Here is a 27,269-nt window from a genome sequence, read left to right on the forward strand (position 1 = left end):
GGTTTGAACAGATCTAGACTACAGAGGTGGGAGCAGCTCTTGTCTCCGGCAAGCCACGGTGAGCCTGCACATTCAGAAGGTATTTAATTCTTCTGAGATCCCAGCTTGGTGTGCCGGTGGGAGCGCTGCAGCCCGGCGCCGGCAACGAGAAGCTGTCTGCATCTCTTTTCTACTTAGAATCGGGCTCCATCTAGCGATCCTCGCCTGGAGGAGGCTTTTTGTGCAGGCTCTGTGCGGGGAGCTAGCAGCCATTTGTATCTCCGGCAATTCACGCTCAGAACTGTGCGAGGAAGCATCCCCGCAAAGCAGCTCTGCTGCGCTGTGGGGCAGCGGCTGCTCCCAGCGCCCGTCTCGCTCTGCCCACTGTTCCCAGCCGCGCTCCCCGGAGCCCAGCCGCTCTGCCCACGGTGCTGCAGGACCCGGAGCGATGGGCATCTCCAAGTGGAGATGGATGTGCATCAACCACAGGAGCTTGCATTTCTTTGGAAACTTCTTTTGAAAATATTCAGGCTAACGCCTGGGCTGATTTATCTAAAAAGTCAGTGATGGGTTTGAAGCCAGGAGCGCTCAGCAGTGCTTCAGCACTGACACGAACGTTGTGCTCCTTGGCACTCCTCGGGCACAGGGCAGTGACCCAAGAGGGGAACAGCACGGTGGGCCCGATGTGCCAATGTCCCTTCACAGTCAATATAAATTGCTGCCATTCACACAAATTAGTTGTTTAAACCCAGTTTATATTCATATAAACGACTTTCCAAAACCTCTCTTGACTAATAAGGACATTAAAGAGGCAATAGCAAGAAATACTGTTGAGGTATATCGATTGCTAAGCTTTAGTTACTAAAGCTATCAAAGAAAGCTCAAAGCTCCCAGTAGTCAGGGAGGAAAATCCAGAAATAGTGAGGCAGTCCCTCAGGAAAGTTCACTGACACAACAGCACCATCTGCTGCTAAATGTGTGCTTGGGAAAACCAGTGTCTCTTCCTTCTTGCAAGTGTTACACGGCTTCTGCTGGGCGTTTGGACATTCCTGTGGTCTTGTAGAGTTGGTGTAAATGAAAAGTGCCATCCAGAATCGTAACTCTTGAGAGGGGTCTGTGTGCCTGGGGACTGGATTTACCTTCACCAGGAGCTAGAAAGACTGAAAGTCACACCTTTGGTTACTGCCTGGCCCTTACCCTGAGCTGTAGTTGAAGGAACCACACTGAGTCACCCAACGTTACCAACAACAAGCAGCTGTTCCTTGTTCAGAGGGGCCAGCTCGTTATTCGAGTAGGACACACCAGTTCCTGCAATCAACAACAGGTGGTGCATTTAATGTTGTGGGTTTGATTTCCCAACCGTGTGAGTAACAATGGAGGAGTCTCCAGGGTGTGGGTGAGCTGTACCATGGATACAGGGACAGCTGAGCTGGCTCCATGAGAAGTAGGGTGTGAGAAAAGAATGGGTTTAATTTCAAGCTGTGAAAAAATACCCTGGATTATTATAAGGAACTCAGCATATTTGTTGTCCCAAGGCTTGTGGCACATGGTGACCTAGAAGGTGATGGCAGTGTGGCATCTGTTAGGAGTTCTGCTGCTTGATTTGAAAGCTGCAAAAAATTGTATTTCTGAGTGATGTGGAAGGCTGCCCCAGGACTACCAGGCAATGCTGTCATACCCATTGGTTGCAGGGTGTTTCAATGAAAGAGATTAATTTCTTCTGCTCCACTGCAGCATAAAATGAAGCACCCTCTCTTGTAGACAGATTAGAAGGTTTTTTATTATTTTGATTTATGATTCTTCTGTGGAAAAAAATGTATTTTTTTTCCCTCTCTGCTGAAAGGCAAATGTCCAGCTGGTATCTCTCTGACTCCCCCATCAATGAGCTATGGAGGAACATGGATGAAGCTTCCAAAACCTTCTCAATGACCAAGATGAGGTAGGTACCTGTAATAGGGTGTCTGAGGCCAGGCATAAAAAAAGCAGCTTTTCTATCCTTTTCTGTATTTCTATAGGAAAATACCTGCTTGTGCTAACATGGAGGAATTAATTTTGAGGAACGGGGTCAGGCACTAGGACAGACTCTCCAGATGGTGGGAGTGGTGTTCTTGAGACTTCCCTTTCCTTAACTGGAAGCTGCTTTATAGCCAGAATTTTAATTCCTCCTGGAAACTATGCTGTAATCCCACAGACACAAGGGCAGAGGGTGTTGAAAGTAAAAGATAAGTTGTTCTAGCAACAAAGCATCAGTAAAGATAATTGCCTACAAAAAAGCTTTATAAACCTGGTTTTGTGTCAGCCAGGAGAGAAAAGAGCCAGGCTGTTTGCTGATGAGCTTTTTGAGTTTGGTGGTTTTTTCATGCCTTTTTGATAAGTCTGAGATAGACACCTCCAGAGCATAGCCAAAAGACAGGCAAAAAAACATGCATATAGTTTGTGTTTCAGACCTCTGTGTACATGACAGACTAAACTAAAGATCCTACAAAAGGCTGCTTTTGTTCTCCTTCATATCAAAATATTACTCTGTAGAGCTGCCCTTTCTTCCTTTTAATATCACAGATACAGTTTCTGAAGAACTTCCTGGGGGATTTAATAAGGTTGTTGCAACCACCCAAGCAGACAAAGCCGTGTCCTCAATTCAACCTGGCAGTACAGAGGATTTTCTCGTCGGTGACATCTATGTCATGCATCTCGTGAGTGTGGATTTCTCATAACAGCAGAAAAAAATAGAGAGCTGTTACTCAGACAAAGCAAAGTTTCAGAAAAAAAAAGTCACTAGTTCTCAGCTGATAATTTCTTTATCACAGCTGCTGGGATTTCCATGAGACATTGCTATTAAAGGGCTGACCCCCAAGTAAATCACTTTTATATATAAGGAAAGGAAGATTCCTGTACCATTCAGCTAGCACTCCTCAAGATATGCCATCCCTCAGAGAACATTTAATGACATCAGCTTTCCTAGCTCCCAGATGATGGTAAACTCAGTTATTTAATTTTGTTTTTCTTAGGAAATGAGACATTTGAAAGTCTGAAATGTCTTTGATCCCAGTTATTGAATTGCTACAGCACAGCAAAGAGGCAGTGAAAATACCCAGTGGAACAGCCAAAGTTAACCTTCTCTGTTTAAACAGAGGGATGCTGTCTGTAAAGCAGGTATCTGTGATATCCAAGATGATAAAATCAGGGAGAACATATCCAAACTGTGCTGGCTAAAACAAAAAGCTTCATCAGGTTAAGGCAACAGTTAGAGGAAAGGGGCTGCTGGCCCAAAGTTTATTGAAATAATAAGACCTTAATATATATTTGCTGTTTTCTTCTATATTTTGGGACAAAACAGGCATAACTGAGCTATACCAAATTCTCTTTTGAAATTTAAGTTGTTCTGTGTTGTTGCTGATGGGGACTTTTGATAAAAACAGGATTAATATTTAATTTACAGTGTTAGAGATTTTTATGAAGATGAAAGAACTTTTGCTGTAGTGGGCTCTTAGCCTGTAAACTATTACTGCTTTAGGGTTTGGGTTTTTTTTAACTTCAAAAAGCAAACATCAATAGATAAATAAAAACATCTGTTTTTGAATGAAATAAATGAATGAAAAATGTCCCCTGGCTCAAGGAACTGCAGTGGGCCTGCATCTCCAGAGGATGCTAATGGAGCTCCACCTGCCACAAGCACTTCAAGGCTTCAGGAGCTGCTTTTATTTTGTGGTCATCCTTGTGTAGAGTGAGGCTGTCTGATACTTGGGCTGATGCTAGAAAAGCTTTTTAGGAGTTTATGGTGGTTGAAATAAGCACAGGGTGGAATTAAGGCCTTATTAACCATGATTCACATTGGGGTTTTAGGTGTTCTGCGTTTAAACTTATTACTGGCTGCTGGTAAAATGGTGAACTTTGCCAAGAGCGTATGGGTGAACCCAAACAAGCTTTTTATCCAGTGAGATACCCCTCTGACTAGAAAAATGTGGTTTGTATCCTCCCAGTTTAACTCTTCTCATCAGGAGATGGCTCATAACTGAGACATGTAGAACCAACTAATTTCACACATCCTGTCTCATTCCCTCATCTTTCCTCCTTACTTTCCATGCACAGCTTATTTTTTTGGAAACTCGTTCTTGTAATAGTTAGAAAGAGTCATAGTTTCTTAATGAAATTCCTTACTTCTGACACACTATGAAAAATAGCAACCCCTTAAGTAGACATCTGCTTGGAATTTTTGCAACATTTAATACTTCCCATAGTAGAGCCATAAATTGCCTTCTACCAGGTTCAGTGTGCTAGTCAGTGTAACTCCTGCCTGCTTTGGGCAGCCATAGGCTTTTGGGTGAGAGTTACATGGAAAGATCCAAAACAGGGCCAGGAATGAGAGCTACAGATGGGTGTGAGCAAGTATGGTTTTCAAATTAAAAAATGCAGAAGAGACCAGAGAGATGTAGAAGTTTTCTGAAAGGTCTGGTCTCCAGTGACTGAGTGAGGACTAATTGCAAAGGACCTGTTGCTAAGAGAAGGAAGTTACCATCCAGGACAAACAGAAAAGCAAAAACAGGCAGAAGCCTGGGAAGGAAAATCAGAGCAAGCTGGTGACCACAGAATGATGTTATTGAAGGTTTGCAACCTGGGAGCTCACAGTTATATATACATTCCTCTGAGACTGCCGCAGTGGGAGGTGATGCGAAGACCGAGACGGCTGACAGCTAAACCTGAAAGGATTGGAAATAGCTGTTTTCCTCAGGGATTTGATTAGCTCAGAATAGGTGAACTGAATCAGGGGACCAGGCCCTCCAGCAGCTGAACTGCTGAGAGCCTTGAAGGGAAACCTGAGGCAGAATAGCTGTGGTCACGTCACATGGTGATGTACTGCAGATCTGCATCCTGCTAAGTTGAACTACTTTTTATTCCTTGGAGAAAGGGCTCATTAGCCCTTTTAATTATTTTCCTAACTGCTAGAACTCCAGATGTCATTATGTTACATAAAATGACAAATGTATTTTTAACTTGTAAAGCATGTGAACTTTAAGCTCCTTCCAGTGATACGAATGCAGCTCCATTTCGATGCATGACTCATCTTCACATGTAGGGAAAAAAGCTCAGCATTTCACATCCCTGGAACCACGCTGTGCACCAGTGATGAACGGCAGTTTCTGTGGGAACCATCGCTTTCGGTATCCTGACTGTGCACCCGCAGGTGCCGAGAAGCACTGACCGCGTCTTTGGTCGCGTTTGGTGACTGCACGTAGCGAGAGCACCCTGTCGGTGGCCAAGCGCCTGAGGGATGGTTGGCAGCTATCGAGTGTCCCTGCAGCAGCCTGTTTGACACGGCCTTTGGAGCGAGCGTGGCGGTTCTCGCCTCCCGGAGCAGCCGGGGGAAGGGCCGGCGGTGCCACCGCGCGGGCGCGCTGCGGTACCGGCCGGGAGCGGCCGCTGCAGCCGCGCTGCCCCTCTGTCAGGGCCGTGTACCCCAATAAATCAATAGCGTGCTTCAAATCACCGCCCTGAATCACCTCCAAAGCACCGCGGGGGCTGTTCAGGGGAACGCGACCCGCGGAACCTAACAGAGTCTCTCCCCGCCCGGCCCGGCCCGGTCCCGCCGCTGTGGGGGCTCAGGCCGGTCCCAGAGCGGGCAGCCCGGCGCGGCTCGGGCCGGGAGGGCGGCGCGGCGCGCACCTGCCCGGGGCCGCGGGGCGGACCCAGGCAGAGCCCGCCTTCCCCGAGCCGCTCCGGGAAGCCTTGGCTGGGGCCGCGCCGCCACAGGCAGGTAATCGAGCTCCGGCGTGGAGCTGCCCCCGCCCGGCTCCCGCCGCCGCCAATTCCCCGCTCTCCCGGCTTCGCCTCAGGGCTTTGCCGCCCTCCGCCGCCTCAGCGCGGGGCCCGAGCGAGCGGCCGCTCCGCCCGTGGTAACCGGGACCCGCCCCGGGATCCCCCGCAAGGCCCCGGGGGGACCGCTCGGCTTCGGGAGCCTCGCCATGGCATCTCCACGGACTTCAGTTCTTGGGTGGTTTGGTGGTCCCTGCGCCTCGCTTGTGGACCCAGGCAATTAAAGCACAGTCCCAGGGTTCGGTGCCTGCCCAGGCAGTGCCACTCCGGGGTTCAGTTCAGGTATTCGTGGTTCTCTTGCGTAATTTGGGAGTGTCGGGATGAGGCAGGGGACCATTGTGAGGATCTATCTCTACATAAAACATTGAGGCAACAAGTGGTTGATGCAGGTTTATAGAAGCTCTGTTCTGTTGTACAGAGTTTAGCTGTGGTGCTATTCCAGCACTCAGCAGTTACTCAGTTACTTTTTGTTGCAGTAAAAGTGATTTACACCTGCAGGCTGAGAGCTGTGTGTGCTGGAGCTGGGGTGACTGCTCTGTAAAACCAAGGTGCGCTTTCCTGAGGTGACCCTGCCCTTCTGTCCTCTCTGGCACCTGGGCACGTTGTTAAGAGAAAAGCGGTGAGGTGGGACAGCAGTTAGTTGGTATCAATTACTAACACTTGTTTACATTTTTACTCAGGACTAAATGGCGAGCAAATGGACTGTTTGAAGCACTGGGTTTGATTGCTTAAGAGAAGGGGTTCTGCTGAGGATACCCCACAGCAATCTGTCGGGTATCTCTGTCATCCCAGACTCTTCCCTGATATGGAACAAAGTGAAGGTGAACAGGAATCCCAGGCAGAGAGTCACGTGGAGAGCAAGAGCAGCGTGAAATCCTTGCCTGGAGGAACAGCCCATGTCAAACTAGAGATAAAAAAACATGCCGTTACAGACGACTACAAACTCTCCAAACGTGTGCTAGGGTTAGGAATCAATGGCAAGGTACTGGAGTGTTTCAACAAGGAAACAGGCCAGAAATGTGCTTTGAAGGTATGTGTGTCTTGTCTTTTTTTTCCTTATTTGTGGTTTGGGGGCCAGAGTTCACTCCCAGAACCCTGTAAAAGCTACTTGTTCTCTTGCTTACCTTTCACAACCAGTGATGCGTGAAGAATCTGGATATGTGGAAACTTTTGCTATTGCAACACTGGAGCCTCAGCTTGAGGCTTTACCAGAATATTCTGTGTGGTTTCCAGAATAATGTTATCAGCTGTGAAATTCTCGTGTTCATATTTAAAAGACAAAAAAGCGAGGGAGGGAACCGTGTCTTGGAGTGTTCTGGGAGAAAACTTGCTAGATTTTGAATGAACACATTATGCAATGCTCACGAAGGAAACTATTTTGGGTCTTGTGCAGTGAATAGGCCTGAGCTGTGAAATACTTAAATGTTCATTGATCTTCAGTCTTTCCTCTTTCTGAAGACTTTTCTTAAGGAGAATTTCTAGTTGTTCATTTATTTTCCTACTTTATTTGCAATCCATTTACCAAAAGGTATTTCCTGGGAAAGCACTGATTACACCAGTTTGGCAAGTGAGTTTAGTAGATATTTATGGTGATAAGTACCACTTAAATAAATGGAGCAATAACTATTCATTAGAGAGCATAAAGCTTACTTACCTTTTATTCTGCAGCTTTTAAAGTTGAAAATTTCCCTGATGTTCTTAAACCACATTATTAGGGAATAAAAGGCAGCCGAAATGAGAACCTAGATGGTTCAGAACCAGAAGACTAAAAGCAGCTGAAGTAATTTTCATGAGAATTACTAATGGGTGTTACAGATTCCTGGCTGGTGTTAATCTGCTGTGTCCAGGAGGCTCTCAGGTATCCTTCCTTTCCCTAGACACACTCCGTGTGTGCTGGGAGCTGAGTGGATCTGCCAGTGGTCATTGGGAGGCTCTGCCAAGGTCTGGAGATGGTCTCTACCAAACAGAACTGCTGGCCCAGCAAAGACTTTGCATTGTATAGAGAAGCCTGGAAATTAACCTGGCAGCTTTGGTACCAAAAAAAATTTTAATGGAGGAACTACAAAAGCTTATAATACAATAATTTGCTGATTAATCCACATGTTTCCAACACTCTCGTGTACTTTATCACACTCTTTTTGTTAGCTTCACGTAGCTGACTCCCAGAAGTTTATCCTGGGGAAACTGAAGGTTTTAACAAACAGACTGTAGGTACTGGTTTTTTGCACCTGCCATGGGGAGTGTCACATCTTTGCATCTCTGAGGTGATCCATAAATCAGGTCCTTCTGGACTGCTAGCAACATTAATTTCTGAACTTAGCATACTGGGATGAAGGATAATAGTTAATGCTGAAGCTGATCTGCTGTTTCTGAAGAGTTCAGTGGCTTTGTTGCTGGTTAGAGATCATTAATACTTCAAAGGATTTCCAGTCATAAGGGCTGGAAGCATTTTAAAACAGAAGTTGCCTTTCCAGAGGGCAATCCAGTAGCAACAAGTAGTTCCGGAGCAAATTTTGTATCTCTGGAATGAAGTAGGAAATATATTCCAGTACATGTTGGCATCTGGAAAATATTTTTTTGGTTTTTTTTTTAGCCCTCAGAGTTGGGGAGATGGAGAAGAGAATGGAAATTGCTGTGTCCTGATAGAATGTCTTCTGATTGGAGGAACCTATGGTGGAGTCTCTAATACCTGTTTGTGTTTAGCATTATTGAGTTGCCTGATTTTTTTAAGAACTTTTAATATATGTTGAGGACTAAAGTTCCACTTCCCCAGTCATTAAGGTCAGCAATGGCTGATGTATCACTGAACTTACCATGTAAATGTATTTGTCATCCTTTTTCCATCCAGCTGTGGAATGTGAGCACTTTTCTTCTGAAAGGGACAGAAGTATGACAGCAATATTAAGATGTTTATGAGTTATCTAGGGAGTTTGAATGGCAGATAATAGTTTGCTGCTTGCATGTGTGCATTTCTCATCCTTATGGGTTTAAGTGCTGAATAAAAAGTTAAACATGCAATTAAGTAAAACTGCCAGCAGCCCAGAGAGAATCCACTGCTCTCTGCAAAGATGGTTTAGTGAGAAGATTACCCAACAAGGAGGGATAAAAACTTGCTTGGTTAATGGGCAAGAATAGAAAGATCTTTTCCCAGCCCTGAAGATATTTGCAAGGATGAAAATATTCAGAGGAAGTTTTCCCTTTGTTTCTTGTGAAACCTGAACTGGGCCACACAAGTCCCAAACCTGCTCCAGATGACACTTCAGAGCAAATCATCCAGTCAAAGCAGTTACGTAAAAGGGACAAGAAGCTTGGGAAAAATATTCAGAAATGGCTTCAGAGCAGAATTCTCTGTGTAGGGACAACAGGACCTTGCCACTGCTCAGGTGTTATGGCAGGGTTATCATTCACTTACAGGAATAGAAAGTGGAGGCTGATGAAGCTGTCACAAACCAAACCCAACTGGTCTGACAGGTAAAGAGAAATGGAAAGACTGAATTGCAAGCTGAACATGAAAAAAAGGGATGCTAGATGGATTTTTTTTCTGGAGGTTGCTTGCACATATCCATTGAGATTTATGTATATTTGTGGACAAATACTTCAGGCATGAGAGTGCTTGCTGTAACCTGCTCCTGGGAAAGGAAGAACATCACTCCTGCTGCTGAAGATAAAGTGTAATAGGCTGTTCCCCTTCACATCAAACTTGCCCATGAAAGCAGCTCCTGGCTGGGCAGATGGCACTGCCTTCTGCCTGCAGGTTTTCTTTTAAATGGGAACAGAGCCAGCACAGCCCGGGTCTGGATAGAAATTACTCAATGGAAGGAATTTTAGCAGAGGTACTCAAGAGGAAAGGGCTTGAACAGGCAAAAATATTCATCCCCAGAGCCATATGCCAGTCAAGCACTCCATGCTGTAATTGGGAGGTCCCTGTTGTTCTTGTTAGCCCATATCCATAATTGGAACTGGTTAGAATTTCACTAATCATTTGGTGTGGGAAAACACAAGCCATCCTTTTGGAGGTACTGCAGGGTTTTGATTATTTTCCTAAAATGCTGTGTGGCTTAGTTTACTCTGCTTGGCATTTTCATTTGCTGCCCAGTTTACAGTGTGCTGTCAGCTTTGTTTCCGTTAGATTGAAATGCCACACGCATTGCTGTCCTGCTCCAGAAAATCTCATCTGCTTTCTCCCTTAGACACATAATGACGTTTTGGCTGAATAGCCCTGTTTCCAAATACTGAGAACAGGGGGATTTAGAAAAGTAGAAGCATAAACAAAAGTGCAGGACTGTGGCCTTCTAGAAGGCAGCTATGTTTTTGGTTTGTCTCCCTTACAAATAGAAAAGCTTCTCAGATCTCTTTCCGTAGTTGATCCAGAAATAGCTGTCAAGTGAAGTCTAGTCACTCTTCTATTTTTATCTCCTCTGCAGCCTGCCCCCTTCTGTTCACTTTACCTTTTGGAGCTTTGGGGCAAGTTTAACCTCCACTTCTTTAATGCTGACATCAGCCTGAGTGTTCTCTGCTGGTGTTTGCACCCCTCACTGTTTTAGGGAGAGGAGCAGACCGGGATAGCTGGTTACCTGTGAGGATAAATGTGAGCTCCTGGGACTTGCCTTTCATTAGAAAAACCTCAACCTACAGCTCCTTGTTCTTTCTTTCCTTCTCCCTCATTTCTTTTTTGGCACAAATTCCTGCTAAGTGTTGTCAAAATAATACTTCAATGAATTTGATGATCTCCTTTATTTTTGTGGAAGAGGGTAGGAAGGGCTTGGAGCTGGGATTAAGAAATAATAATAGAACAGAGAAGTGGAGAGCCTTCTGCAGGGTATTGGGGTGTCTCTGCATCTGCAGCTTCAGGGTTCTGGTGGATGTTTCAGGATGTAAAAACAGTGTCACATGTTGTTGCCATACTATTCGTCTTCAGTAAACAGATGGTGCTTCTTTCCAGAAGAAAAGGAAGGACAGTTCAGGCATAGCCACAAAACAAAGACCCTTGGAACTTCAGGAGAGCTGAGTACCTTGGTTATGGGTGCATTGGCACTTTTGGGATGAGTAACTATTGAGCAGCAGCAGTAAAATGCTTCTCCCCTAAGCACTGGCTTCATCCCCTGTGTACTGCAGATGCCTCCAGTCACCCCAGGTTCAGGGTGTATGAATGGACCTCCTACTTCATGGAATTGTTTAGGTTGGAACAAACCTCAAAGATCGTTAAGTCCAGCCATTAACCCAGCACTTCCAAGTCCACCCCTGAACCATGTCCCCAAGTGCCACATCTAACACACAGACCTTATCCTCTAGAATAAATAGTGAGTTAATCCATCCCCTGCCTCATGGAAAATGTGTTGTGCTGCTGAGTGCCAGCAGAAAAGGGACTGTAACTTGCTGATTTGAAGACAAATAGGCATAGCCCAAATGTTAAATAAAGCAAAAAGCAAACACAAAATTGAACACCCTCCTTACCTTTTAGGTTTGCAGAATGTTTAGTGAATGATAGAAATGATGATTCTGCTGTTACACATTAGAGTATTTAGCATAACTTTCTTCTCAGAATGAAAGAAAGCAGGTAATGGGGAAAGAAATTTTGCAAAATAAGTTCTTCCCAAAATGATTCTTGGGACCCACACACAGGATTATCTAGAGAATGTTCTGCTTTCCATAGGTGAGTTGCTGTGGACAGAGACAGGCATTCTGCCTCAGTTTCATTTAGTCTCGAGCTATGTTTCTGTCTCTCGCTCAATTTTAATGTCTCTGATTACATTAAATAGTTCTGCATGACAAAAGCTAATAGTGGGATAGTCTATTTTCAGTTAGTTTGTCCTGAAACCAGGTCATGATTGCTCACAAACAGGAGACTGTACAGTCCAAAATATGTTTTGCAAGTTATCTAAATAGCTGGTACTTGTAAAATATCCTGTTTGCTGCCTGGTGTAAGATGATGAGCAAGGAAAATGATGCAGCAGTGGAGAAAGCACTGTACACAGAGTGAAGGTTATTTTAGACTGATGATTGCTTGTAGAATAGGAAATGGTAACAATCTTCTTAGATGCTGCAGATTGCATTTTTAGAAGATAATTATGCCAGATTAGGGATGAAACATTTCAAGACTTCTGGCATAAGGAAGAATAATGGTGTGCTAATCTTAGAACTGTTATGACAATTTGGGGAGCCAAGTGTAATGGTTGGTTAGGTTTTATCCAGGGTGAAGCAGCTCTTCTGGAATGATTGTGTCTTTCTGGAGGAAATTAGCACTTTTTAGTGAAGTATTCTATAGTTCCCTCTTACCCACCATGTTTCCTGCAGAGTGTTTGTGCTGGTTTATCTCGTGCTCATGAGTAAATGGAGTGTCAGTAACACAGCTTAGTCTGAGTGTCCGGGAGCTGTGCTGTAGATCAAAGCTGGATACAGCACAGAATGAATGAGTTCAGAAGAGTTCTAGTTAAATGGCAGCCCTGTCTAAGAGGAGTGCCTAAAATACGGATAGCATCAGACTGGTCCTTGAATTTTATCCTTCAGTGCCAATCTTGGTGACTATTATGTAAATATGCATAAAATACCTAAAATAACTTCCAGTCGATTAAAAAGTGGGTCGTTTCTAGTGCTACAAGAATTGTTTTTAAACCAGTGAGTCATTCAAGACCAGAGTCTTTGAGCACTTTGTACTTATTGGGGCCAGACTGGCACCTTTCAAAGTGTCAGTTGGACTAGTTAATTTTTTAAAAATGAGGACTTATTAATTTACTTTGAAGATCTGACTTTCTTGACTGGCCTGCTCTTTATTTGAAAGACAGCAAATAATTTAAAAAATAAAAAGATGGGCTTGTTCTGAAATAATGAAACCATATGTAATGAGTTGATTTTTTTCAATGGCAATTCATTAAGCCTAAAAAGCAGAAACGGAAAGCCAAATGCTGTAAACCATTAGGTAATCTTGAAAAAGCAAAACTGTGTTGATGCTACTTTGCACCTTCTGTGTTCTCCCCGGTCTCTCAGCAAGCTGGCACAAGTTACAGCCTGACTTGCGCGGCAACAAAGCTGGGGAAGATCAAGGTGTGTTCCCCACCTGGCCAGGTTCAAAGAGCTGATAAATTCCAGATAAGTGTCTTACTGCACTGCGGGAAGGTGCTGAAAGCAGAGCACGTGTGTGCTTGGTCAGGGCTGCTGATTGCCTGGCACCCTCCTCTAAACCAGAAGGTTCTTCTCTGTCTCCCCCTCCTCACTTTACAGTATAAATCCTCCCGTGCCATTTAACCAAAGGAAAACCTTGCTGATCTGTGCTAGTGGGAGGCTCCTTACAGGTATCTGGATTTTGCAAATCAGCTTAAGTGCAAAAGGAGCAATATGCAAGAATTTTAAACTTAATTTACGACACAAATGTACTTCAGGTGCATTTACTTATGGTGGTATCATGTAGAGAGGTTTTTCCAACCTGATAACATTTGGGAAAAATCAGGTCCACACCTGAATGTCATGGCTCACACACATCCCTTTTTCCTTAGTGTATTTTCTCTGTCTGTGGTAGCACCCTGTGTAACAGTGGCCTGGCCTGACAATAAATGGCTTTTTGTTGTGTTTGTGCCAGTTCAGTTTCAGCAGAAAGCAGAGATTATGTTCATGCTGTGATAAATTCATAGGAAGTACTGAGAAGGAAGGTGTCACTGTTACTGGAAGCAAGAGCCAATGTGAATTTGAGGAAGTTAGTGGAGTAATATGTTGCTTATGAAGACACTTCCATTTTAATCCCTTCACTGTATACAATTATTTCTCTTTTTCTTTAAACAAAAAAATACCATCTTTGATTTATTTACACCATCATGCAGCATTTTGCCTCCCTGAATATTTTTGCACTTGCTCTTTGCTTGACCCTAAAAAAGTTCCCATTTCTCATATGACCTATGTTTCCCTGTTTTGTAGATTTTCCATGATAAATGTGTCTTTGGAATAGCAGACTTTAGGATGGTGTGTAATACTCTATTAGCAGAGCTTTATGTCTTTTGGACCTGCAGAGTTGTTTGAAGTCCATGTGGCTCTGGCCCTCTCTGAAGACACAGCAACAGTGATGGGAAGGGAAGGTGCAGGGGTGGAGAGCAGATAACCTGCTTAATTAATGGAAAACCGTGAGAACTTCTTCCCATTAGCAGCAGTGAAAGCTGCTGGTGTGGTCTGTCTGGATTAGGGTGTATAAACTGCAGGGATTGTGGTATTTTACACAGACTTCCTAAGTACTTAAGATGATTCAAAGCTCTGTAAATGAGATTAAGCTGTAACGCTGCAGCATTTTAATACCTCGGGAGTGAAGGGGGAGAGGATTCTTGCTCAGCATGTAAATCACGAGTGCCCTGCAAGTTCCTGAATCTTTGTGACACCTGGCATTTTGCACTGGAGCTTTCATGGCCTGTATTAAGAGAAAACCCAAATATTAAATTTGTGTAAAATTTAAATTTTCCTCCAGAGGCCTGCTGAATTTGTTTTTAAAAGCCCTAAAAATGAAACAAACCACCCTGAGTGTGCCATCTTTATGAGTAATTTCAGATGATCTGGGTAAGGAGACAGTTTTATTAAAGTTGCACTGTGCACAGATCTTAAGTCTTGCCAGTTCAAACTCTGGCTCTTCTCCATGGGCTTTTTCCCAGGTTTTTTTTTTCCTTGAATACTCTCTTAAGGATGCTGGCATTCCAAGTAACAGGCCCTAAAGCAGCTCCTGGGATCTGAGTCAACAAGGCTTGAGGATAGATTTATTAAGACTGTTGTAAGAGAAGAAATCAGAAAAAAAAAAAGGTGGATAGTTTATGGGTTTTTTGGATGGCATTTCTGGGATATATAAACTGTTTGGGAATGGCAGGGTGTGGAGCAGCTCCTGATCCCCATGGCCAGGACTTTGTTGTGCTGAGGTTTTGGCTGGGTGCTCTGCCCAGGTGTGAGTCAGGCTGGGCCTTGCGAAAGCCCCTGTGCTGATCGGTACCAGCCCTGGCTCCTGCTCTGCTGTGGGGTGGGGTTGGCTGGAATTTTGTTGTCAAAGGGGAGCAGTTAAAAACTGCATAGGGAGCAGCTGCCTCACACACGTGTGTTCTGTGTTGGACTCCACTGTACTCCTTAGCCCTGAATCCACCATGTATTTCAGGGATGAAATGCCTTTAAAATCCCTTGCCAGTGTTCTCCTCACCTGTTGTTCTAACACTCAGAAATACTTCCCTTTACATGCTTAATTTTTACCAAAATAGTATTTATTTTTGGTGTGAGGGATTAATTTGTCTCAGGGCCTTATTTCATTTTCCCACATGTTGCTTTTTAGTCAATGTGGCTTTGTCAGAAGCAGTCTGGTTTCCACAGCAACGAGTTGTTAGCACCAAAGATGTCAGAGCTCCAAGGTGGGGAGGGGAGGGGGCTGCGTGTTCTGGCTCAGCTCTGTGCCACGGTACCGGCCCTGCTGCAGCCACGCTACAGCACAACGTCCCCATTGTCTTCCTGAAGAGTAAAAGCCTTTCATTTTGTTCTACTCTTCCCTTTCCAATCAATTTACAGTCAAAATTTGACACTTGGGAGGTAGATGGGGCTTGATGGTTCCTTGATGCTTTGAAGCTTCCTGTTCTTTCAAGCCCTCTCTCTGTTTTAAGGGCACTGCTGTGTCCTGTGCTTTTCAAAGAGTTTTTCTGTGGACGAAACAGGGCTTTTGCATACATACAAACCCTATAGCAGTGGGTTTGTGATAAAGGGGAGCCATGTTCAATGTCTGCCTGTGAATGATAACATGAAAAAGTGTCAATTCTTTCACCTTGCCTGGTAATGTGAAACCTGCTCCAATTAAACCTGCTTGGTTGAGTTTTCCAAGGCACCCATTTCCTTGGGGTGGGAACTGAGCCTTGCTGCTATTGACCTTAGAATAGTGCATTATTTAAAAGGAACTTCTAAAACACAGTCAACCTGTAAAATTCATTGCCCCAGGAGCCGAGAGGTTGTGATGCTGTGAAGATCTTGAAAGAAAACAGAGCTCTGAGCATTTCAGATGTGAAGAAACCCCCTGTAGTTTTAATATACTGTACAAATTTGACTGTGATCTTCCAGATCCTGTTGTTAAAACTGATAAATACAAAACTGTCAGGATAAATAATGAAACTTAGAGCTTCAGAAGGCGTGTTATTGTTTCTCTAGTGTTAAGTGTAGTGCTGCTGCAGGGGTACAATATCCTCCTGTCTAAGGAGAGGGAAATGGAGCTGTGGCCCCAGCTCTGCTGGAGGCTGTGCCTCTGGGTAATGTCCATCCCTTGCACAATAGTTTCATGTAAGGGTGTGTCTTCCTGGGCAACTTGTACTTGTCTAAACTTGGGTGTAAACATAAGGTGAAATAGGGTTGGTTTTTTTTTTGCATCAGCTATTCAAATTTAGCTCCTTTTTTTTCCTCTTTTCTGAAGGGCAGGGCAGGAAGGCACTTTATGAGACTTGGCCTGTGGAAATACAAACAGTGTCATATTATTCAAACTTCTTTTCAGGCACATTCTGCTCTTTGTTTTCAGCTGCTAAAGACAGTTAAAACCAGAATCTGAAACTTTAGAGGCATGGGCAGTTAATACTTTAAACTGGCTTAAATACATTAGGAAATTGTGCACCTCAATGCAGGTTTTAATTCAATTTTTGCATGTCTGCTATGGAGCTTTGTATCTGGAACTTGGAATAGAATTCCATACTACTTTGGTAGCTGGTTGTAGTCTTACTCTTTATTTCACTTTCTTAACAAATATCTGGCTTTGCATCAAAGTTCATGTACATTAAGTTGTGCTTACAAAGGGCAAAACATCTGCATTGCTTCCTAGTGACCTGGAATTAGGTGGTTTTCCAGACTTATGTTTAGTTGGGAGGGTTTAAAGTTTTCTGGTTTTTTTGATGTTTGAAAACCTACAAAGTAGCATCTCCCAAGATTGCTGGCACCAGACTGCACAGAAGCAGACTGCCAAAATGAGAGTGGTGCATGGGAAAGGTCAATTAATTTAGAAACAGTCCCAGTTCTGGTGGATTGGTATCAAGTAGAATTTTTCTCCAGTCTCTTAGCCCTGTAATAACTTTTTCCTGGTACTGAGATGCTGTTGTTAAAGGCTTCTTGAAGGCAGAGGGAGTGTGAGACTGACTCTCCTCTCCAGCTGGATTTCAGAAACCCTGCTTGCCAGGGTGTCCCTGTGACAGGTCTGACTGCCTTGGCTTGGACTGGGCCTCTGTGCCTGTTACTGTTGGAAAACAGGACAAGACACTCAAAAACTGACCTCTTGCTGCACTCAGGGGGAGAAAACAGCAGTGATGTATGCTGCTGTGTGTATGTATATGTATGATAAAACACTTCATGCAAGAGCAATTAGTTCTGAGTCTTCCTCACCTCCCTGGTGTCTGAATCAGTTGTGGAGGTGTGAGGGAGAGTGAATGCTGTGTTGTGTGTACAAAAGCCAAGTCTCCCAGGGAAAATGAGGGGAAAGTTCTCATAAATGTTGGTTCAATAAAGCATCCAACACAGCAATAGTAATTTATTGTTGAATGATTCTTGCTGTTTGTGGCAATCTTCATTCTTGGCAATATGAGGTAATAACTGTGTAGGACTGCTTGGGTCTAAAACCAAAGCAGGATTTTCCCTCCATCCCACAAGAAGGGAGCAGGTTGCACAGGTGAGCAGCTCTGGAGGAGGAGAATGGGCAGTGTGAGAAAGGGCTGTGTGACAGAAACCTCAGGGTAGTGTGGGAAAGCATCCATGATCCTGCTCAGTGTGGAGCTTCTCCTGTGCCTTCTTTCCCATCTATCCCAAGCACCAAAACTCCTGAGGGGATTGGTGTTCTCTGGTTTTGTTTATGGAAAGCCTCTAAACTCCAACACCTGATGCACTCAGGGTGCTGTGGCTGTTCTGTATGCTCAACAGTTGCTTTCTAACTCAGTCATGCAAGCTCCAGCTATTTATTGCTGCTTCTTGAGGATGCTGTGGCTGGGCAGACCCAAAGGGAAAATTCTGTCTTTTAAACTTGATCTTCCATCTGCATTTGAGCAAGTTAACATAGGGATGGCTTGGTAGGGGAGGTGCTGTTGTTATCACCACTGATCACCAACTTCTCGTGTGCAGAGCACACCACCTTCATCAGAGGAGCATTGCTCTGTTTTATGTTAAAAATTAATAACATTAATGTGTCCCATCATGCCCTGGTTTCCTGCTGTGTAGGGGATTACCAGCAGACTGCTGCTTGTCATTCCCCCTTTATGTGCACAAGAGCATTAAATGCTCTTTGGCTGAGATTAACACTGTTAATATATTATTAGTATAAATTAAGGTTCTGGTTTATGTTGCTTCTTATTACCAAGGGTTCCTCACCTCCTCTGAAGACCAGTATCCTTTAAAGCTCCCAAGTCTAGCAGGTTTGGGGTTTTTTTGCAAAAGAACTCACCAGGATAGAACTCACTCAGTTTCAACTTTTTGACTTGAAACCATTCACAGGAGGAACTTTTCTAATGCAGGGACCCTACTGAGAAATTAGGCTGCATTGAGGTGTCTGTTTAAGCCTTCAAATGATACTTACACTGTAATTAAAAAATAAATTAACTTTAATAAGATAATTTATACTTTCATACCAAATTAAATCTGCAAGTTATTCATTGAAATATGTTCTACCTGTGGACTGTAGCAATATTTAGATTCCTGTGCATGTTTTGTTGCATGATAATACAGAAATCTTGATTGGTGCTTTGTGTCTGCACAGAGCAGTCGGTGTCAAAACTTGTGGGGTTTTCTAATTTTCTGTTTACTTTTAGAAAATGGGTTAATTACATTTATAAAGCACTTTCCTAACCACACAAATAGAATCCTCTGAGCTGTCAGTGGGTGCTGGTCACTGATTCCTGCAGCTCAGACATCAGGAGCAAAGATCTCTCCCACTCTGGTGGGACTGATGGACATTGAAGGTGCAGAGCTGACTGCTTGTTGTGTAGGGAATATTTCTAGGGAGCCCAAAATCAGTATTCCTGGGAACTCTGACATCCTCCCCCTTGTTTGGGAGAACTTAATCTGCAAATACTCGTGGTTTTGTGCTTTCATTCAGTTTATTCCACGCTTTTTAGCTTTTTAGCTTTTTTTCTTCTGTGGAATCAGAGCAGAAGTTGATTCCCTTCTCTTCCACCCCCACCTTTATCTGCTATTCATTCTCTGGAAGGATTACATTTTAGCTACTAAATGTCAGTAAATGTCAACTTTTGCTTCCACCTTAAAACTTCAATTTTTTAATTGAAAAATATATAAGGGGAAAGTGATCTGTGAGACATCATTCTTTACATTTTCCCCTTTTTCTTAAATTCATTTACCAGCTAATAAATAGAAATTGTAGTACTGAAGTATGATTAAATTTGCTGCTAATTTTTCCCAAGCTACTAAATTTGGTGTTTTCAATATGTAACTTATTTTAATAAAAGACTGAAGAAGAGTAAAAAGTAAAATTGCCTTCAAAATAAAACCAGAATTTGCACTTGAACTTTTTCTGAGGCAAGCTAGAACTGTATTATCTCTCCTTTTTATTTAGTTGATACACTCCCCATTTAGTGAGGCTTTCCTCCCCTAATTTTATTTTTTACTAGCTATATAGAAATACAAGCTCTGGTATATTACTTGCATGTTTCTTGTTTTCTGAAATCATAGACCTTGTTAGCTCAAAATAAAATGCATTGGTTTGCCCTTTTTTTCATGTTTGTATATATCTTTGTGTAAGAACATGAGAGCCAAAATTTGTATTATTTAGAGAAAAGGGAACAAATAATCATTAATTACTGGGAACTGTAGCCCACTAGAGGCTTGTTAGTAACTGCAAATATACAACAAACCCAAACTTGTAGGATGAGTAACTAAACCAAAAATATTAGATGCCTTTCTGCCTTTTTCCTGAAAAGCCTGTTGGAGTTTGGCTTGAATTGGGAGTTCAGTTTTGAAGCTCTATTTGTTTGCTCACTAACTGTGAAAGTAGAAGTCAGTGAGCATTTAGGGGAATATTCATTCTGTACGTTCTGTAAATCAAGGATATAGGAAAGAGGAGTCCCAAAGCAGATGGTGCTGCTGCTGTTCCACTCAGGTGTGCCTCTGACCCCTCAGTAACCCAAGTCCTTTCATTTAACCCTGTCCCCATGAGGTCTGTGCTCCAACTTCAACATTTACATCTTCCTGTCTATCCACACAGGATTGTATTTTACATCTTAAAATCTGCCAAAAATGTGAGTAGAAAAATTTGAGTATATGAGGCTTTTATTCAACAGAACATGCCAAGGTTCAGCTTGTTATTCTGTTCAGGTGTTCCCATGGAAGGCTTGGAGGAGCTATGAGGCTGGTTTAGTATTTCTGCAGTTTGGCCAAAGCACTTTTTGCATCAGTTGTTGCTTTTCCATGCAGTGTTGGGGGGCTGGGAGGGCAGTGGGGGGGTTCTTGGGCTGTTTCCCTGCAGGCTGGGCTGTGAGCTGTGCTGCTCTGTGCAGTGGCTGCTGCCTGGAGCTCTTCTGGGGGAAGAGAATCACAAATCACTGCCCACAGCAGCTCCATGCAGAGGACAGGCTTGGGTTGCAGGAGGACAAGGAGTATTCTGGGATGTGTGTGTCTGTTCCCCCAGTGCACATGCCCTCCACTCAGGAGATATCTCCAGCAGCACCTCCCCAATGGCTTCTCTGCTGGGGTGCCCCAGGTACAAGGCTGAGAGCAGCTGGGCTGATCTGGGTGATGGGAACAACTCAGTCTCTCAGCATGAGTGTTCCTTATGAGGCTCAGCCTTGAGGAGAGACCACACTGGGGTATTCAACATCCTTTATGAGGGGCAGGTATTGATCTGTATAGGGAGTAAAACAGTACAGTGGAACTAATAAAGGGGCCTGAGAGCTTAGGCCTGAAACCGTGGAGAGAAACAGCAGAAACCGTGGGAGAGACAGACACAAGTAAATGCTCCCTGGGCAAGAAGTGGCCAGGAAACACATTGTGAAACTTTGTGATAAGATGATGTGGTGTCACAAAGAATGTGTAACCATTGGAAAACTGTGACCAAAATTGAGCCCTGTCTAAGTGCCATACAAGTAAAACCCTATATAAACACCTTGTATGCTCAATAAAATTGGCTTCTTATCCAAACTGGGATGTCCCCATCTCTCCATTGCTGATAAGCCTGTTCAGCTCCTGGCCCTGCACAGACACCCCAACAGCCCCACCCTGTCCCTGAGAGCCTTATCCAAATGCTCCTGGAGCTCTGGCAGCCCTGGGCCCATTCCCTGGACGGGAGAGATGTTCAGTGCCCCACCCTGGGGGAAGAACATTTTTCTGATCTCAGACCTAAACCTCCCCTGACTTGATGTCAAACCAACTAAGTATAAGTATATAGTATGTCTAAGTATAGTGGGGCTGAAAGACATGGATGTAATGACTCTTACTGAAAGAAGAGAGCAATCTGATAAATGAGTCTAAGAATTATTGATTTTATTATTTCAGTTAAAATAAAACAAAATCAGAGTGGTAGAAAATTGCATATTTTTTAAAGGCGGTGTAGTGGCACAATTTTGTGTAATATAATGCTGAAATGAAGATAATTCCTAGTTTTGATTATTGGATCAATCAGGCATTAATAAAGCTTGCAAGTCTTTGATTCTTTACTACACCAGAAAAATTAGGCTGTATTTGAGCAAAGCAAATTAAGAAGTTGCAATAAAAGATGCTGAGGGTTGGATTAAGTCATTGATTGCTCTGCTTTTGTAAATGATTTTCAAGCAGAAGTGTGAGGTACAGATTAATAACAGTAAAGTCATCAATATGATGTTACAAAATCAAAGCAAAGTAGAAGACATGTACTTCTCCAGAAGGTGGGAGAAATAGGCAGAAGTAAAATATTGAACCTAATGATGCAGATACTTGAGTTTATCCCTTCTGGGGATTAATTAATGGTGGCACAGTGGCATCAAAGAAGTTTTAGAACTTTCTATGGAGACCTTCATTTGTATTTGGTGCATCAGGGTTGATCTCATTCTCTACAATAGTGCTGGAACCACTTAATGTGTGGATAGAAGTGCCTTTGCAGCCTGCAAATCTCAGCATCAAGTGATTGATACTGCCTGTGAAGGAAACAGCAGCCATCTGAATTGTTCCAAAGCAGATCATTCTGGATAAGGGGTGTTTGGAGGGAGAGCAGTGATGAAAGCTGAATAGATGTAGTTTGAAGACTGCATCAGGAAAAGGCATCTCAGAATGCTGATTACTTTCCTGATGTAATTAGCCTCTAGGGCAGTATCAGAGTTCATTGTGGAAAGAAACAAAAATAACCACCAAAGTCATTGTCCTTGCTCAGGCAAAATATCTGTAAGCTGAGAGAGTGGTTTATCTTGGTGAAAAATCAGATCTGTGACTAATGTGATAAATCTTGTGGAAAAAGAAAAAAAATAGATGTCAGGAAAAATGATGCAATTGTGAGGTCAGTGCTGTGAGTGCTCTTTCCAGGGAACTCCACTGTGCCTTGGGCAGGACCAAGGACTTTGCTTCCTGGTGGGATTGCCTTGATCTGCATGGCCTCACACATCTTTGCATTCTGACAGATTTGAAGGGTGGTTTTTCCTGTGCTGAACTGAAATAGTTTTGCAGGAGTTGTTTGGGCAGAAATTTTTCAACCTTTTCCAGTAATAAGACTAGAGGAAAAATTTGTTTTGACTACATAAACTACAAATTTAGTGACCAGTGATTTGCATGTCACTTAGATTGGAGGTTTGAGGGGTGAATTTTGTTCCAGGCATGTCTTGGCCTGTCACCCTTAAAATCATCCCAAGTTCAGCCAAGTTCCATATCTGTAATGATCAATCTGCTCTCAGAGACACAAAACCCCTCATATAAATTGGAGTTTTTTGTTGGTAAAACTGAGCATTCAGATGTAGATGTCAGGATCCATGCTGTGTTTATACTTCTGGCTGTCTTGCACTCTGTGTTTTCTATCCCACTTAAGGATTTTTCAGTGCACAGACAAATATATTAGAGTGGTAAATGATTGATTCCAGTAGCTGGTTTCATTGAGCTTGTTCAGTGTATGGATTTCTTTATTTCAGGTTAGTTTAGACCTGCTCTGAAAACAGGGTTTGGGTTTGTTTTGTTCAGTTCCTCCTGGCTGTGCTGTGAGGAGTTTTCACTCTAATGCCTGGATCATTGTAATTTTCACAATGTGGTTTTAAGATAAGTTTGCATTGTCTCTGCTTTGTACATGTGGAGGTTAAACTTGTAAAATTCCACAGAACTTTGTGAGCTGTGTATGAAATATCTCATATGAGGGTGGCTTGGTTTTGGTTCCCCCCACAGGTACAGACTGCACTTGAACTCAGTGGAGCTTTTTAGACCCAAGCTGTGACCCAGCTGGGAGGACTTTGGCAAATTTAGCTGCAGTCCAGGCCCTGAGAAAAGAGGAATAGGCAATTAGAGAGTCCCTGTGTGGCTCAGCTGAATTCCTGAGCATTGCAGGAGACATCAGGGAGAGCAAGAGGAGAATCAAGATTTCAGCTGTGGTTAAACCACAAGACACTTCTCTCTTACACTGCACTTTCCAGTCTGTGTAGAATGCAGAGATGGGAGAGGCTACAGATGGCAGCTGCTGTCACTCTGCATCCTGACTGAGTTCAGGTTGTACTCTGGTGTAAGGATGAAGAATAGTGTGTAATAATATTGTGTTTAATACATACAAAGGGAACAATAGTCAGAGTACTCGAGCACCTTAATCTTGAAGTTCACTAATGTTAGAAAGGCCATTTCAATCTTTAATCTATATTATAAAATCTGTATTTTGCTTTTGGTAATTATTACAGAGGCCTGTTCTTAGCAAGTAGAAGATGGACAAATGGTTCTCTTTTTTTCTGCAACATTTTATTTATTATGTATTTATTGAAAAGGTATTAAATGGTTCAGAGAAAACGATTTAGAGAAACAGCAGAACCGAAGGAATTGCTCAGTTCTGCTGTGTGCACAGAATTTATCTTATTAGGATTTATTACAGTTTCTGTCATCTCTGTTGAAGATTGCCAAATAATTTATGCCAAAGCACCCCGCTGCAGTAAAATGTGAGAAAGTGACATCCAGAGACAGGTTTTGTCCCAAAAGAAGTCTGTGACCCAGAAAAGGATCTGAGATTCCTGACTCCAGGCTCTAAATGGCAAGAGCTTAGGCTCTTGACCAAGCCATAGCAGTCCATGGGTTGCCTGTATGTAAATGCATTATCCTGTCAGAAAAATCCATGAAATCTTCCAGGCAATGCCAGGGCCACGAGCTGCAGGAAACTTGGAGTCAATGCCACATGGAGAGAGTGTCACACAGCAGCCTTCAGTGCTGCTCAGGAGTTCAGTGCTGCTTGGATTATTGTTGGTGCTGCCATCTAGTCCCTTCCAATAAAGCCTCAGTGTTCTTCCATTGTTTCTCTGAAACCTTTCCAGTGAAACCTGCAACCTGGGCCTTGTCTGCTCTGCTGCTAATTGATTTGGTTTTTAGTCAGGAACATGCAAAGATGATGATTCTGGTTTTACTTGTGTTATAAATGAGAAACAAAAGTCTCAATTTGTAGCAAAATTTAGATTGCTTTTTTTCTATAGACAGAGCAAAGCACCTCTGGAGAGGCATGAGTGGCACCACCTACCTACTCCATGCTCCACTGAATCTCAGTTTGCAGCTTCTTCTTACAGTGTGGTCCCTCGTGGTAATCAGTGATTTTTGTTTTCTTACTGTCATAATTTTGCCAGGCAAGCAGTGGTAGCCGAAATAAACACCCATGTGAAAATCTCTAGGAGATAAACATCTGGTCTTGATAGATAAAACTGACAGAAATCTGAAAGTTCTGGTCTTTGTAGCTAGGCAGTCATTGATAAAACAAAGGCAGGAGGCCTGATTTTGCAAAATCAATCAGACTATTGGAAAATCTGATTTTACAAACTTTTAGTAGATACAAATTATTTAGAAACTTGATATTCATAACAGAGGATTTAAAACAGAATGATTTCATCACATTTTTCCTCTATAAGTGTCACTTCAGACCTTAGTATTCTGGTTTATACAAACTCCAATACTTTTATGATTAACACAAATCTTCTATCAATTATCACACTTCTTCATTTTTCTTTACAAAAGTTTTACCTAAACTGGATCAGAACTTCAGGGTTTTGAGTTGCCAAAGCTTCTTTTACAGGTGCTCCTGTGTGTGCAGTGGTCACAAGACACACTGCAAATGGCCCTGGTGGGAGAATAAACTGTATAGGCTGGGTTTTCCTTTCAGTTTTTAATGGCTTGGCATTAATAGCTCAACTGTGTAATAGAATATCAATGTATCTGAAAAATGTAAACATTTCTGGAGTTTTGGAACCAGCAGCCCTGTGTGCTGTGAGCAATGAAAAGAATCCTTTTTGGGTTATTGTAGGAGAGGTGAGAGGCTGCAGGGCTGGAACAGAGGGAGGGAAGACACAGGGTTGTGAGTGTGGTGCCTGCTCTCTTCCACGTGTTGAATTGGTAGCTACCACTGTGAATTCTATACTGACTTTACACAAATAATAAAGACTTGGAAACAAGATGTCTGAGCTAAAGGTACAATAAATAATAAATCCCCACTGAACACAAGAGATTATTGATAATAAGAAAATCTATGGCAACAGTATTAACAGGCAAAGAGCATGGAGATGGGAAAGATAGGAGCAGGAATGTGAATATTGACTGTGTGCCCTGAGTTTTAGGACAGCAAGAACAAATGTGTTTGGAAGGTTTGCATAGTCAAAGGAGATAATGTTATCATATGTGGCCTAGATTAAATCTGGACTGAGGAATATTGCAAAAATGTGCAACACTATAGACTATTTATAAATCTGTAATCTTTACATTTGACGGTATCTTTGCAGAATGCAACCTTTAAATTTCACCTTTCAAGTGCCAGAGAGCACTGAGATTTAAATATCTTTCTATCTTTTTCTTCTGCCAGATATCTGTTTGGCTTTGTACCTTTTGCAAGGTATGTGTGGTTGTATCCAGGGAACAAAGTTATTGCACACATTGCAAAACAGCCAGGGATTCAAGGCCAAGGCCTGCAGACTTGAACAGAGCTCAAAGGTGGGGAGAATTTATTTACAAGCTTCTAAAGACAGGGGCACTGTGCAGCTTTAAAAATTGCAGCCAGACTTCTTTTGGGCAGAGCAAGATTTCAAGTTCACAGAAACTAGAATTTGAACTTGTTAGAATTTCAAGTTTCTTCCATGTCTAAAGGAGGATGGCGGGCTCTGTGGTGCACTTAACTTGATTCACAGTCTTGGACTGGTTTTGGTTTTATTTTTACCTCCTGTAAATAATTGCTTAATTTGAATATGAAACTTTATTTTTTGTAACATTATTTTTTTGGTTTGTGGGTTTGGTAGCCAGAATTTAGGTCGTGAAAAATAGGCACTTAGTCATTTGAGTTAAACATCCAGACTTCAGTCCTGCAGCCAAACCTTATTCCATCTTTCTCAACAGGCAAGATAATTTTTCTTTCTGATTCAGAGGCTGAATCACCCTTTATTAGAAATTGCCTGGTAAGCATGTTACAGAGTGATGAAGAGGCTTCACTTTCACATTCCAAGTCCCAAGTTCTTGTGGTCTTTTCACAGAAGGTTCCCTGGGATACATGAGTGAAAGGGATATTTCTGAACCAGTCCTTTGGGAAATACAGGAGTGTTTTTCCAGTAGTTCTTGCTATGGCAGTGTATAATCCAGCAAGTAAATGCAGCTCTGGCTTGGCATCCCCTGAGAGTCCTGGGTGCAGCTCTCTGCTTCTGCCACTCATGAAACTTGCCTTAGGGGGGTGTTCCTTCTTCAGGCTCTCTTCTGAGCCCCCCTCACCCTGTAATGAATCCATGTATCCCTGAGGAAGTTTTCTTGCTAAGGCTCACCTGTTCTTTTGTTGTGTGACAACTGGTTTTGGAAATACCTCCCTTAAAACTGTGATTGCATGAAAACTTTATCAAGTACAACAATTTGTATTCCTCACACTAAGGAACACCCAGGAACTTCTGAAACTCCTCAGGAGAAGTGAGAATAGCCATACCCTTCCCAAAACAGACAGTGGCTCCCCCTCAGCTGGGCTCTGAGGAGTTCAGGGCTGTGTCCCTATTTTGCCAGCTTGTGTTTCAGGTGTGAAAACTGGGAGACACTGCACACTGTGGGCGTGCAAAGAGTTCTCTGTAAGGGCTGGAAGGACTCAGGTAGTGAAGTGGAAGACCCTCATCTAATTCAGGCAGAGCAAGGAACTGGAATGGGTTTCTGCAGCCAGACTCAACAGGAATTTGACTGTGTGTTACCTGATCTGGAAATCCAGAGTCTCTTGGTGGTTCTGTCCAGGACCTATGAATGATTTTCTACCAATCTGCTGCATATTTTCATGTGGAAACTTCTTGTTTTGACTAAAATAGTTAGTTGGAAGTACAGATAGTGATAGATAATTATGAATTCTAGCAGAGCACCCCCCATGTTCAAAATAT

The 27,269-nt window shown here is 42.9% G+C and overlaps 1 protein-coding gene across 2 annotated transcripts in view; it reads left to right on the top strand.

Annotated features, from left to right (window-relative positions):
* The first annotated feature begins 5,653 nt into the window (after window positions 1-5,653).
* Window positions 5,654-27,269, top strand: part of MAPKAPK3 (MAPK activated protein kinase 3) — a 47,877-nt gene continuing 26,261 nt past the window's right edge. Inside the window, exons 1-2 of one of the 2 annotated variants that reach the window (XM_033071439.2) lie at window positions 5,654-5,731; window positions 6,471-6,820. In XM_033071439.2, coding sequence (XP_032927330.1) covers window positions 6,596-6,820 — 225 coding nt within the window. In that variant the 5' untranslated portion in view covers window positions 5,654-5,731; window positions 6,471-6,595. Of the gene's footprint in view, window positions 5,732-5,795; window positions 6,073-6,470; window positions 6,821-27,269 lie in introns of those variants that run through there. The other variant, XM_033071438.2, reaches the window with a different exon arrangement.

The sequence above is a fragment of the Catharus ustulatus genome, chromosome 13, assembly GCF_009819885.2.
Source record: "Catharus ustulatus isolate bCatUst1 chromosome 13, bCatUst1.pri.v2, whole genome shotgun sequence".
Taxonomy (NCBI): domain Eukaryota; kingdom Metazoa; phylum Chordata; class Aves; order Passeriformes; family Turdidae; genus Catharus; species Catharus ustulatus.